The 14,905-nt window shown below is 47.3% G+C and overlaps 1 protein-coding gene across 1 annotated transcript; it reads right to left on the bottom strand.

Annotated features, from left to right (window-relative positions):
• Positions 1-880: 880 nt before the first annotated feature.
• Positions 881-10,399, bottom strand: Rbfa (ribosome binding factor A). The gene is made up of 6 exons (XM_031366121.1): positions 10,135-10,399; positions 7,469-7,688; positions 6,885-6,997; positions 4,275-4,359; positions 2,057-2,124; positions 881-1,719 (listed from the first exon to the last, which is right to left on the bottom strand). Exons 1-6 carry the CDS (start codon positions 10,296-10,298, stop codon positions 1,317-1,319), a joined length of 1,053 nt encoding a protein of 350 aa, XP_031221981.1. The 5' UTR covers positions 10,299-10,399; the 3' UTR covers positions 881-1,316.
• Between the last annotated feature and the right edge of the window lie 4,506 nt (positions 10,400-14,905).

A 14,905-nucleotide genomic window follows, 5' to 3' on the forward strand; every position in this document is an offset into this window, starting at 1 on the left:
GCTGCAAGGGAAGAGCCATCAAGCACCTCACCCAGCTATGAACCTGTGAGCTGTGGAATGGCCGCCCTGGCAAGCCATGCGACAGAGGCACGAATGTGACAGTAATAAGCAGTTATGGATTTAAGGCCCACTCTACAGAAGGGAATTCATGCCTAGTCCTGTATGTAACCTTGATCAAGAACCTGCAGCAGGGAGGTCACAAGCCCTGGAGAACCTGCTACTAGCATTTTGCTAGGTGAACACAGAATCAAACTGACTTCTAAATACTTCTCTTTATACCCACAGGTTAGTGAAGTCAGTCTTCATCAGAGAAGCGGGCGGCAGGGCTCAGAGACTCACGAGCCTGGTCAAAGCGCTGAGAAGGTCGCGAGTCACCGTGGCCCTCAATGGGTGTATCTACATCATACCCCCTCTCCCTCAAATCTCAGGGAGTAATTTTCACGAGAGGGGAGGGAAGGAAAGACTGTAAGAGCCAGAGGTCAGGAAGCACTGCTTCGCAACACTATCTCCTGGACGTGACAGTTGGTTGCACTAATGAGCTAAGAGCCGCTGGCTGCCTGCACAAGATCAAGCCGGTCACCATTTCAGCGTGGATGGAGGATGGGCTCACAGACCTCAGCTCTAGATAAGAGCTGCTGGCAGTCGAGGCTGCCGGGGAGGAAGAGTCGGTTTTCTGTAGGGGCTGCACAGGCGTAGGTAGCCCTTGTGGTTGTCTGTGCTCCAGTATCAGCCCTAGTCCCACGTTACATAAAATAGCACCAATCAGATTCAGTGAGGCATGAAGCTGAGAGGGAGACTCAGAGAGCAGGAAACCTACAATAGTTAGAAAGGAGACAGAGAAGGAGATGTTAAAAATGCATTGTGCATATACACAAAGTTCTCAGAGTAAATACAAAATACTTTATTTGAAGAGAAGTGATCCGGGACCAGGGACCAATCGTTGAGGACCGGCTTGGCTTGGACCAGGTCTGCAGATGCAGTTCCGTGCTCGGCTCTCCTGCAGAGAAGGCTAGGCTGCTTTCAAGAGTGACCATGAGGTAAGATACACCAGGTCTGTCAGTTTCTCGGTGATGTTATTTTTTTTTTTTTTTTTTAGTTATGCATGAATGTTGGAGAAAAACCAGAGCCCAGACAGGTAATGAAGTGTACAGGCAACTGAAAGCTGCCAAACGACCAACAGCATAAGGATGGCCTGCGCCAAGAGCTCCGCCTTCATCTCCTGTCCCTGTCCCGGAAGTAAACTCTACATGCAGGTCAGAGGTTGTGTCCTCCAGGCTGACCCACAGACAGGGGTGGGCAGCTAGGAGGCCCCGCCCCTACGCCGGTTTTCTTTGGCCACACAGCCCCTGCTGCCCCTGCTGCGAGCTGTCACCTCCCTGCTGGGCTTCCCACTCATCCTCCGCCTCATGGGCGTGGCCTTCCCACTCGGCGCTGCTGTCCTCATCCTCATCCTCATCCTCCTCATCCAAAAGGAAGCTTCTCCGGGAAGCATCCTGGCGCTGCTGGGATCGGGCCTTCTTTCTCTTCCGGAGAAAACGAGTTGGCTCAGGCACCGGCTCCCGCCCTGATGGTGGCACCAGGCTCATACACTGGAGCCCTTGCTCCTTCTTGCGTTTGTACTCCATTATTTGCTTATTCAGTGCCTCGTGGTCAATCCCACAGAGATTTGGGTGTGTGGCTGGTTCTGGGGAGTCATGTGGTGCCTGGGCATCAGTGTTCCTGTGAGAGAAGAGAAGCCTTCACACAGACCCCAAACCAGGCTCCGAAGCACGGTGTAAGGAGCAAACCATCTGATAGGACCCGTGCTACAGTATCTCCTCTGCCTTATCTGAGGGTGACAGGGATGTAGGAAGGTGACCCTGGACAGTGGCTCGGATAACAAATGTGTGCATCTGAGTATGGTGGTATATAGGCGGCCACCCAGAACTATAGAGACGTGTGCTGGATCCAGGGGCAGGTACCAAGGGGGCATGTGGGCTAGCAGAGGCACAGACTGAGCAGCTGCTGTGGCTTAAGCATCTGACACAGGTAACAGAAAGATGTCCACATGGCTCACCTCAAAATGTCCGAGTCATCCCTTTCATCTGGGGGTCCAAAGTCAGCCATTGCCAGTAACCGATCGACCTGAAAGGAAAGTGTGGGGGATGGCAGGCCACAGCCCTTGCCCTCTGCTTCCAGGGTACAGCGTCACAGCCTCACACACAGCCCTGCGTAAGTCTCCTGGTTAACACCACTGCAGGTGCCTTCTCAATGCAGAGATTCACACCCTCCCCGTTCCATTAACTTGTCCCAAGTTCCCTGACAACAACCAAGGCTCCCTGAACGTGTAACATGAAAATAAACACTGGCTGAATTACATAACTGACATTTACTAAGGTTTCTAAGGTGCTTTTGCAAAGCAATTCCATTTGGCCCCAGAAGTTTGAGTGTTTATGGACAGGAGGGCTTTAGCATAGCAAGAACAGATGTGAGGTCGGCCCAGTCTCAGCCGGCCAGAGGAGCCCACTGTGGGGTCAAGAGGTCTGGGCCAAAAGTAGCAGCACTCAGGAGTCAGAGGCAGGGGGATCTCTGTGAGTTCAAGGTCAATCTGGTCTACTTAGCAAGTTCTAGGCCAGCCAGGGCTACACAATGAGACTCGGTCTTAAAAATAAAGGAAAGCAAACCAACTGAAACATGAAATTTTACCCACTGAAGTTCAAGGAGTATACAAAAGTATAAAAAGCTCATTGTTTGGGTAGGGGAGATGACTCAGTAGGTAAGGGCACTTGCAGCCAAGCCTGGTGACCTTGAGAGGGCCAAAAACCTCAAGAATAAAAATGGGCAGCGGTGGGGCACGCCTTTAATCCCAGTACTTGGGAGGCAAAGGCAGGTGGATTTCTGAATTCGAGGCCAGTCTAGTCTACAGAGTGAGTTCCAGGATAGCCAGGGCTACACAGAGAAACCCTGTCTTGAAAAAAAAAAAGTTCAATTCCTGGGAAACATGCTGGGCTCCTCAGGGGCGCTACTGACAATGGGTCATTGATCAGTGCTGTCCCAGACATAGGGAGGATGAGTCTGGAGCTGGGTCAGCTCCTCTGACAGTGGCTAACAAGGCCGGAACTGAGCTGGCTTCTGAAACTCTCCAAGGTCTCACCAAATATAATGGAACTAACGTAGCAACCAATCAAAATTGGACTAATGTCTCTGCTGCACTTCTAGCCAATCATATTAGAGGTTACAACCTTCTGGAAAATTCCTCTAGCCCTGCATAAAAGGGGACGGACCTGTGAGCTCCTCTGGTGGTTGCCATTTTGATTAATGGTTGATCCCTGCAAGCTGGTAATTTCCACAGAACAAACGCTCTTTGTCTTACACGCTATTTGAGTCTCGGGTCTTCCGCTACTCTCAGACCCTGACAACCAGAGTGGATCCTCAGGAGACGTGGACCTCCATGCCCACTGTGCTGACAACCTGAGTGGGCTCCTCAGGAGACTCGGACCTCAACGCCCACTGCGCTGACTTGTTCTATACGAGTGTGACATGGCCAGAGACATGTGGGAAGAGGGAACTCCACCTGAGAAAATGCCCCTGCGGACACTCTCTGGCCTGTGGGCGAGCATGTGGGAATGCCTCGCCCACCCGTGGGAGCACCATCCCTGGGCCGGACGGTCCTCGGGTGTCTAATGGAGCTAGCCGAGCAAGCCATGAGGAAGGAGGAAGGTGACAAGCAACACTCCTATACAGCCCCTGCCTCCAAGTCACTGTCCTGTTCCTAGCCTGACTTCCCTCACCGATGGACTGTGAGACAGAGCTGTAAACTGAAATAAGCTCTTCCCTCCCCAGTTGCTTTTGATCGTGGTATTTTATCATCGCCATAGAAACCCTAACTAAGGCACCCGAACACATAGGGCTGGAGAGAAACCCTAACTGAGACACCCAAACACACAGGGCTGGAGAGAAACCCTAACTGAGACACCCAAACACACAGGGCTGGAGAGAAACCCTAACTGAGACACCCGAACACACAGGGCTGGAGAGATGACTTGGTAGGACACTGGCTGCTATTCCAGAGAATCTGGGTTCACTTCCTAGCACCCACACACTAGTTCGTGGCATCAAATGCCCTTTTCTGGCCTCAGAGGGCAATATATACAAGTGGTACAAACATACATACAGGCAAAAAACCCATATTCATAAAAAAATTTTAAATAAATGAGCAAACAAATCAACACATAAATAAAAGCTCACTCTGCTGTCTATGGGATTTTAAAAGGCTAATTATTATAAACACTCACCTCAGCCAGGACCATGTCTCTTTTGTCTTGAACGAACACTATAGGTGGAACATTTCTCAGGATTTGCTGAGACATCAGAAGATGCCTGAGGAGAGAGCTCATGGCACTTAGTGGAGAGAAGCCAAACACAAACTGCATCAGACTCACAAATTTGCTAGGCGATAAGGGAGACTTGATCACTATGGAGGCAGAAGGGGCTTCTCAGGGGGAGCCACTGACAAGGGGTCATAGATGGGGCGGGGCGGGGGGAAGGGGAAGCCTTCCCATACTGCCTCATCATATAGGATGCACCACACCATAGCTGGTCTTCACTCCTCCAAGGCAACCGAGGCCTAATGAACAGTTGTCTGAATGGACTCACAGCATCCTGTATTCAGTGGCCACTCCCTGGAAGGACTCTGACCTGACATCCCTGCATGCTAGACACGAAAGATGTTGGTTGGTACAGCTCAGTAATGTGATACAAACCAGACAGACACATGAGGTCTAGGCCCTGCAACTCCTTGAAACTTTTGACACCAAATGTTGAGCAATCACAATAGGCTCAGAGATGCATTCACTCTGCTGACACAGACAGACAAACAGATATGCTGGATGAGCCCCACCCCTGGGCTCCCAGCCCAGTCTGCTTTCTGAAATGGAGTAATACATGAAGGGAGGGCAAGAGCGACAGGGAGGAGCGGGAGGTCTGTGTGAGGCATCTGACCCTGAGAAGCTGAGATGCATGGCCAGATGGATTTCTGCCCTGATTAGTTAATTAATTAATTAATAATTTATTTTTAACTGAATAAACTGAGTGTACTGGCTGGTTTTATGTCAACATCGACACAAGGTAAAGTCATCAGAGAGGAAGGAGCCTCAGTTTTAGTCTGTCTCCATGAGATGCAGCTGTAGGGCATTTTCTCAATTAGAGGTCATTGGGACAATGGCCCAGCCCATGGTGAGTGGGGCCATCCCTGTGGGTGGGGCCATCCCTGGGCTGGTAGTCCTGGTTCTCTAAGAAAGCAGGCTGAGCAAGCCATGAGCAGCAAGCCAGTAAGGCCTCTGCACCAGCTCCTGCTCCCAGGTTCCTGCTCCGTGTGAGGTCCTGTCCTGCTTTCCTTCGATGATAAACAGTGATGTGCAAGTATAAGCCAAATAAACCCTTTCCTCCCAACTTGGTTTTTGGTCATTGAGTTTTGTCATAGCAACAAAAACCTTACTGAGACATTGAATAACTTCGTTATGTCCAAGCAGCTCGTCAATTTTCAAAATTTTGGGTCTCAGGACCCTTTACAATTTCAAGAAGTTACTGAGAATAACCAGCAGATTTTGTTTACATTGTTCTACAGATGTTTACTCCACTGGAAATATTAAATCTAAGAAATTTAAAAATGACATATTTTAAAAGTCATTTAAAACAGCAAGCATACTAACTGTGGACACACACAGTTTTCATGAAAAAACGACTTTTTAAGGAAACGTCGAGAGCAGTGGCCTCGCGTGTGTCTGCACGTTTTTGAGGACCAGCTCAGCAGAGGAGCAGCCAGCGCTTCACTCCGCACTTACTTCCTGTTGCTATTCTCGCTGAAACACATGAAACTGTGGCCTCCCACAGATAAGAAACGGAGGAAGGGGAAATGTATTTACAGTCCTTAGGAAAGTATGGATCATTTTGAGCCTCTGTGCAACCTAACACAATCCAGTATCCCATTACAATGCATCAGGGTCTGGCGGGTTAGCGGACCTTCTCCTGCTGTGTGGTCTTATGACCTTGCATGTCAGTCCAGCTGTTGACACTAGGTCAAAACCCTGCAGAGTACAGCATGGCACTTGTAAAGTCATAGTCCTCAAGAACAAACTTAAGAGTTCTCCAGCCGGGCAGTGATGGCGCACGCCTTTAATCCCAGCACTTGGGAGGCAGAGGCAGGTAGATTTCTGAGTTCGAGGCCAGCCTGGTCTACAGAGTAGGACAGCCAGGGATATACAGAGAAACCCTGTCTCGAAAAAAAAAAAAAAAAGAGTTCTCCAGACTATGGAGTTCACACATTTCAGACTCAACTACTCAAATTCTGTAAGGGTAAATTTGCTAGCAGCCTTGGGCATAACCAGCCAGCTGTCTGCTCTTCGGTGGTTTACTTGATCATTCTTCAGAGATGTCTGCCAAAACCCTACACTGGACCAGCTGCAAGCGTTCTCACCTAGGGAGGACGGGGCCTCATTAGAGACCCACCTGTGCTTCCCACCAAGGGCCAACATTGACAGCATTTTTACTCTTTTCCTTGTTCATCCAGGGTGCTGTTAGGTAAATGAGGCACTGGGAGTCTCAGTAAGCTTGGGCAGCAGTGGAATCAAGAGCCAGCTTTAATGTAGTCAAAATAGTTCTTGCCTCACAGAACCCTGAAAGGACCTATGGAGCCCCACAAAACTTTTGAGAAATCTGATTAGATTAGGTCTTACAAGAAAATGCAATTTATATTCTAAGAATCAAGGAGCTGCTTCCAAGATCTTCCTGAAAAGCAAAAATCCTCAATGGGAAATTGTAAAGTTTACCTAGAGACAAACGGCCAAGGCACTTAGGTTCAGGTAGAAGGTGTTACGTGTAGGGAGCAAACCCCATCACCTCATCACCTCATGTAGGCAGCGCTCCTCTGCAGCACGGCCTCCGTGCGCCTGTTCTGCTCCGCAGAGACACCTGTCTTCCAGTACACTCGGCAGGCTGATAAGTCTGGAGTCACAGAGACCTGAAATGCCCCCCAAGGCTTGTCACTTTACGGTTTTAGTCTGCACAGTTCACACAGCGTGCTGGAGATGGGAACTACAGCTGCTTCTGCCTCATGATGGCAGCCAGAGAGCACAGCATTCATGGAGGGGAAGTGGGGTCAAAGACACCCACGCTCACCTCCCCTCTCTCAGCTCCACCCCATGTACCCCACAGCACTGCTCACAGCCCCTGCTAGGAAAGGTGGGGGGCCCCCGTGGAAACCTCACCCACAGTCCTAAGCTACTTCTAATGCTTAGGCTCATCACACTGGTTGACACTAGGTAGTCATAGGTCCCTCACCCAGGTAGAGAAAAAGCTCTACCTGTGCACCCTGACCCACAACTTAAACCAGACTTGGCCCCTCTGCAGTCCCAAACAAGACCCCAGCTGTGAGGGCTTCAGGCAAAACTAAGCTTGTGCCCTCCTGCCCCCGAGCCTGGCCTCCGCTCACCTTGGAGAGCTCCACATTCAGGTCATAGACCTCCTGACTCACTTCAGGAGTGCACAGCAGCTCTGTCAATGATTTGTAGAGAAGGCCGTTCAGGACTCTCAGGCGTATACTGTCTTCCTTTCTAGTCTTCTTTAAGGTGTTCTTCGTGAGTAACTCATACTTGGACAGCTTGGGAGTCAAGTGAGTCCCCAGGGATGGACCTTCATACCAAAACTTCTTTCTATATCAAGAAAACGAAAGCTAGGTTGGGAAGAGGAGGCTGGAAAAGTAACTCAGTGGTTAACAACACTAGTTAAGTCTTTCAGGGGACCTGGGTTCACATGGTGTCTCACAGTCAGTGTTCCAAGGAATTTGACAAACTCTTCAGACCTCCACAAATACCAGGCTTGCACATGATGCACATAACATACATGCAGGCAGGCTAGGGAGATGGCTCAGTGGTTAAGAACATTGACTGCTCTTCCAGAAGTCCTGAGTTCAAATCCCAGCAACCGCATGGTGGCTCACAACCATCCGAAATGAGATCTGACACCCTTCTCTGATGCATCTGAAGAAAGATACAGTGTACTTAGATATAATAATAAATAAATCTTTAAAAAAAAATACACGCAGACAAAATACTCATACACATAAATGAATCCTTTTTTGTTTGTTTGTTTTTCTGGCCTTGAACTCAACAAATAGCCTGCCTCTGCCTCGAGTGTTGGGATTAAAGACATGCACCACCACCACTTTAAAACTCAGGAAAAAAGGTCTAGCGGTGGCAGTGCACACCTTTAAATCCAACACTCAAGATGGAGAGGCAAGTGGATCTATTTGAGTTAGAGGCCAGCCTGGTCGACAGAGTAAGTTCTAAGACAGCCAGGCAGAGAAACTGTCTTGAAAAAAAACATACACACACACACACACACACACACACACACACACACACTCACACACACAAAGACAGAGAAAGACAGAGAAAGACAGAGAGACAGAGAAAAACTCATACTCATATATATAAAATACATCTTTAAAAAGAGATGGGGGCTCCTTTTTTAAAAAATTAGATGAGATAGCTATGACAAGTTAAAAAAGTTTTGCATAAACTTCATCAAAATGCTGTGACACTTTGTATAGGGTGCCCTCATTGGGCACTGGACAGCCAGGGCTATACAGAGAAACCCTGTCTTGAAAAACCAAAAAGAAGAAACTAAAGGTTGATGGTTCTAGTGTGTTCCCTCACTGAACACTGAGGGAAGCCTCACTTCTCACTGTTAGAACAGGAGCCAGTTCCAGGTCAGGGAAAGAGGACAAATTGCCCAGATAACTACAAAATGCTTGTAAGAAATGGGCCAGCTATAACAATAAAAGTGAGTGCACCCGGATCCCAGACCATGGTTTCCAGCACTTTCTAGTAACCTGGGCTCCTCATAGGAACGGCTGATTCTCAGGGGTGAAGAGGGAATACGAAGATGAGCTTAAGCCATCTTCAAGTGACGGAAAGTAAGAAATTGCTAAATGTTTGGGGTGTGTCAAGAGAACAAAGGGGCTGAGGGGCTGCTGATGGCCAGAGATGGAACAGTTTGAGCAAACTAAAACAACAGCTGGTAACCACAAATCCACACTGAGGAATGCATTAATAAATGAAGGGGAATGTCTCCCACAAAGAATTCTAAGTAATCCATGACCATAATTCTCTTAAGGTCAGGGGCTACAACACAACAGCTTCCTACCAAAAATGACAAAAGGGACAGCTGACCCCACAACAGTGGGCAGCACACTGGCTATAAGACCCCTCGGGATAAGACAGGATAAAATGGTAGGAAGCTCACGGCTATATACACTGATAAGATAGATAAAATGATGCTTTTCCTCCATAACTTTCTCCCCAAGTTCACAACCCACATATAGCCATGAAAATATCGAATTCCAGCATTGTGTAACCACACAGCCTTCAACTAGGACTGTCCAGAACAGCGACAACTGTCAAACAGGGAAAGAAAGAGTGACCACGAGTTGCTGGGTCCAGATAAGAAAAAGACATTAAGGATAGCACATTCAATTCTGATAGAGAATCTTAGGCCAGTCTCAGAACTATGCACTTCTTCATAAACCTAAAACCACCTGTAAAATCATTTGTTAAAACAAACCTCCCAAAATATAAACTGGCTTACCACACTTGGTAGATTCTAAGATGCTGTGGAAATTAAAAAAAAGAAAGAAAGAAAGAAAAGAAAGAAAGAAAGAAAGAAAAGAAAAAAGATTTTTTTTGTATTGTTTTTTGCGACAGAGCTTCTCTGCTTAGTCCTATCCTGGAACTCATGCTTGTAGATCAGGCAGGCCTTGAACTCAAATCAGAGATCCGCCTGCTTCTGCCTCCCCAGTGCTGTGATTAAAGGCCTGTGTGGACACTGCCCGGCGAAATCAAAGTATCTTAGATCTTTATTACTAAAAACATCTAATTAAGACAAATTTTTATGCACTTAAAAGTGTGAAAAGAACGTGGAAATGGTCAAAGGTCAAACTGCAGATGATCCGCCAATCAATAATCATCTAGTAACACGAACAAGACCCCTGTCCCCAAGGTCCCACCCCAACCCCTCGTGGACATCCCTGTAGAAACCGCCTCCATCCAACCGTGCGCCAGGCGACTAGGCCCGCAGCAGACCCAGATCGGTCCCTACCTGGTTTTCGAAGCAAATTTCTTGAGCAAGTTCTTGCTGCCGCAGGAGGAGACCGAGGTGTGCAGGGCCGGCGCGCGGCCGGGAAGAAGCGCAGCCTTGTGGCCGCCCCGCAGAGCCTGCAGCCCCGCGCGGGAGCCTCTCAGCCCCGCGACGCCGGCCCACATGCCTCGGAGCGCGGGGCCCACTGCACGAGTGGGCTCAGGACCAACCGGTGTGTTCGCCCTAGTGGACTAAAGAAGGCAACGGGAAGCCCGGGGCCACGTGTGGGCGGGACTAACCCGGCATGTGGGCGGGGCTGCGGCGCGGACTTATGACTGTTGTGGGCGGGGCGCAAACTGTGTACAATGTGGCCAGGGCCCCAAACCAGCCGGATTTTTTGTTTTCAGCCGTACAGTTATTTTATTATTTACTTATGTAAATGTGTGTGACATCCGCACGTAAATGCAGGTGCCTCCGGAAGCCAGACGAGAGCGTGGCATCCCCTGGAGCCGGAGTTGGAGAATTGAGAACTGCTTGATGGATTCCTGGAAACCCAGCACCTCCTGAAGAGCAGCCAAGTGCTCTGAACAGCTTAGCCATCTCTTCAGCCCCACCCAGCTTATATTAAAGCAAGGCCGTGGTGCCCACACTGTAGTGTGCATTTCAAAAGGCTAGAAGGGTGTTTTGATCGTTTCACCACTAAAGAGGGAACAAATGTCTGAGGAGACAGTTAACATGACTGAAACATGCAATGCACGGGGTGTGTAAATGGTGTATGGTGGTCATCAATATAACACTGTCTCTGGTTCGATGTTTTAGTTTTAAGTGTATTTCAATGTGAAAAGCCAGAGTAGAACGCAAACAAGGAATTAAGAAGGTCCAACGACTTTGAGTGAGGAGACGGAGGGGAGATGGGCCTAACTCCATTGCCTGCAGTTTTCCGAGGACTCTTTTGTCTTCATTACTATTCCCGCTCTACCTTTTCCCTGTAGCGTTTCCTCACCTCAACTCAAATAAGCAGCCGTTTCATCACTGAGGAGAAAATTTAGTACAGGGACATACATGTCAGATTTTAACAAGATGGAGGATGACACAGTTCACTGTAAGTCAGTAGCTGTAGCCCAGAGTGTTCACCCCTGTTCAGACTAAAAACTAAGCCTAGCGTTTTCATTTAAAGCTGCTGACTGGGGGCCAAGCTTTTGTACTCGGTTGTTAAGGACAATGACCTATTCTTCCAGCTGTTTCTCCAGGTCATTCTGTTCCAGGTAGCAAGGGAAGTCATGTTAGACAGTAATCAGTACAAGCAGTGCTTTAAGTGAATCACCAATAAATAAATAAATAAATAAATAAATAAATAAATAAATAAATAAATAAATGAACCAGAATCTAATAATCTAATAATTGGTCTTTTGTACCTTATTCTATTCCAGTGGGGTGTTAACAATGCAGAATAACACTGATGTTTTCCTATGTTAGCCAATGGGCCTGTTGCATGGCAGCACACTGGAAAACAATCCCAGTACAAGCCTGGGAACAGAGCAACTGGCTTTGTCCTGTTTGTGGCGTTTGAATCCACGGGAGAAGACCAAGAACAATTTCAATCCAAACTTTGATTAAGTGAATTTATTCTTACTGTTAACTGAGGACAGCGAGCGGCCTTAGCACCACACAGCCTGCTGTGGTGAAAGTGGGTTAGAGGTGGAGGTTAAAGACAGATGTCAGAAAGGTGTGCTTTACAGCCATACAGGGCATCCATGGCTGGATGGGAAACATATTTTACTTTCCTCCATTTGTTTGTTTTTTCTTTCCTGGTATGTAGTAATAAAATGGCCAATTTTTTTTTCGAGACAGGGTTTCTCTGTGTAGCCCTGGCTGTCCTGGAACTCACTCTGTAGACCAGGCTGGCCTCGAACTCAGAAATCCACCTGCCTCTGCCTCCCTAGTGCTGGGATTAAAAGGCGTGCTCCATCACGCCTTTAGGTCATTGGCTAAAATGACCAATTTGCTGGGAGATGATGGTGCACGTCTTTAACCCCAGCATTTGGGAGGGAGACAGAAGCAGGTGGATCTCTGAGTTTGAAGCCAGGTTTGTCTATGGTGCGAGTTCCAGGACAGCCAGGGCTACACAGAAAAAAAAAATTGTCTCAAAACAAACAAACAAAGACCATCCCATCCCTTCCTGCAGAGATAAGCAGATTTTGTTTTTGTTTTTGTTTTGTTTTGTTTTGTTTTTCAAGACAGGGTTTCTCTGTGCAGCCCTGGCTGTCCTGGAACTCACTCTGTAGACCTGGCTGTCCTCAAACCTAGAAATCCTCCTGCCTCTGCCTCTCAAGTGTAGGGGTTAAAGGTTTGCACCACCACTGCCCGGCTAATAAGCAGATTTTATAATAAGCAGCCAAGGGCAGCTGTTAATGTCTCACAACCCATTGTCCTATTCTTTCACATGCAGTCCGCTGGGATCTCCCAGGTATTCCAGAGCAACAGGTCTTAAATGCCTGGCTCCATAGTAAGTGTCTTTAGCCATCACAGGAGACCTGTGCAAATTATTACTTAGGTCTGAGTACTCTAATGACTGATATAGAGCACTTCATTTCTGAGCAGGCAAAACCACAGTGCCATCTAGTTAGGGCTGGCTGTCACATCCCCACAGCCAAACTAATTTGGAACACCCCCCCCCCAAATCATAGCCAAATGTATGAACATTTGTCCATAGTAACATGGTGGATAGATGAGTATTAGTTCTGTAGCAGAGGTATAGAACATGCCTGTAGCAGTATGTGCTGCCTCATTTGTGCAGTCCCAATAGTTGGAAGACTGAGGTAAGAGAATTCCTTTAAGAGCCACCCTAAGCTACAGACTTAAGATCTCAAAAAAAAATTTTTTTAAAGGAAAAAAAGAAGAAAATCCTTTGCAAATCTTAATAACTTATTCAGTGATGAAACTAAATTGTATTGTGGGCATATAATATAAATACACCACATGGATATTGGTGATCAACTGTATTGGGAATTTGAGATAAAGTTTCAGTCTCAAGATATTAAATCAGTGAAAAATGACTGGAAAATGGATTTAGCTAAACTCTACATTAAATCATTCCATCTAAACTCACCATCTAGTATAGATACTAGGAGGTCAAAAGATAACTTTGGATCAAACTTGCTCAAAAGTATAAAAATGAATTTGGGGCATGGTGACATGACACACACCTGTGATCCTCTTGGGATTGGGGGAGGTGAGGATTTGCTTTATAATGGGCATATAGATACTGCTTTTGCGAAAAACAACAACAACAACAACAAAACACTAACATGTCTCCTGGGCCCACAAAGTAACAAAAAGCAGGATGAAGGCCTGGCATCTCTCTTGTCACTTTACATTTTACATTTCTCTCTTTTGTCTTAAAACTCTCGGCCAGGATCCTGCCTATCTCTGTATGTAAGGAAGCACAAGAGTCACTCAAAGAGAGTCTATCTAAAAGTCGGTGAAACTTAGCCTGCCCTCTTCTTTCAGGACTGAAGTGCAAAATAAGAGGAACCAAGGCATTTTACTGTCAATATTTGCAGTGGCCTATTTCAGGGCCCCCCGAAAGTCACCTGAAAGACACAAGTCACTGTCCTAAGCCTGATGATGAAAATTATATAGGTGGCAATAACATTGATAAGAGGACTCCAAGAGTCATCTGCAGAGCGGCTGTCCTAACACACTACACCAGAAGCAGATAGAAGCAGATGGAACGGCTGTGTCTCCCCACGATTCTGGAGTGCACTGGAACAACAAATCCACAGCCGCGTTGGTGGCGGTGTTCACTCTTTACCAAGCGCGCTTGTTGGCAAACACAGGTTCTTTTACTCCAACCTTCGATCACACATCATGTCACACACACACACACACACACACACACACACACACACGGGCATGCGCGTCCTAGAGTTCAACCAGGCCTTACCGGAAACAGAAGCAGATAGCTAATGCAGATAGGGAGAGTCACTGCAGGCATTTAGAAAATATAAGAAACCTAGTTGAGGATCTGCTAGAATTTCAGAGCTGGGCTGCAGGGTCTCAGGTACGAACGTTAGAGATGCTCTGAAGATTAGAGCTGAGCACCAGAGACATTGGACTGTGGAAGGCAAAACACAGAATAATAGAGGCAAAGTGCAAGGCTGGTGTCTACACAGACGAGTAGAAGGCCGGAGGATGACAAGTGGAGTGGGTCCCATCAAGCAATGACATTCATGCGCTGAAAGTGCCACAGGCAGTCAAACCTCTTTGCCTTTTGACACCTTGATGAATGGGTCTTCCAGTGGCATGCTGGTGGGGCTGGAGCCATTGCTCTCATGGTTGCAGATGTCCCTTTTGTTATGGGACTCAATGCAGGGGTGTTGCACACTAGTTCTTGGGCCTGGTTTTTCTGAGGCTGTTTTAATATGCCTGCTGTGCCCATATGTTACCCATTTACTTTGATAACTTTGCATTTGATCTGTTTTTTAGGTATAGAAATGTTATTTATTAGTCTTTGCTTTATAGTTGGTGCCAGATAGGTTTTGGTATCTTTGTGCACAAATAAGATTCAAAATCCACCCTACCTCTCTTTATTTGCACTCAATATGGCATCATCTGAGGCACACCATGGCCTTGATCACTGTTTTACACAAGATGAAGTAGTTTAGAGGCAACCACCACCCTACACATAAGAGGTGTGTAACAAGTTGGGGACATTTGGATCTTGACTGTCCTCTGAAGCACTTGATAACAATGCTGGGCCAGGGATCAGACTTGGGCATCCTTCTACAGA

This window comes from Mastomys coucha, unplaced genomic scaffold (genome assembly GCF_008632895.1).
Source record: "Mastomys coucha isolate ucsf_1 unplaced genomic scaffold, UCSF_Mcou_1 pScaffold13, whole genome shotgun sequence".
NCBI classification, from domain to species: Eukaryota; Metazoa; Chordata; class Mammalia; order Rodentia; family Muridae; genus Mastomys; species Mastomys coucha.

Excerpts from the sequence above, each read along its gene's own strand:
- Rbfa (XM_031366121.1), bottom strand. The coding sequence starts at position 10,298 with ATGTGGGCCGGCGTCGCGGGGCTGAGAGGCTCCCGCGCGGGGCTGCAG. Across the intron at positions 4,360-6,884 it reads AGGAGCGCTGCCTACATGAG|GCATCTTCTGATGTCTCAGC; the intron begins GTGATGAGGTGA and ends CTCTCTCCTCAG. Across the intron at positions 2,125-4,274 it reads GAGACATGGTCCTGGCTGAG|GTCGATCGGTTACTGGCAAT; the intron begins GTGAGTGTTTAT and ends CTTTCCTTTCAG.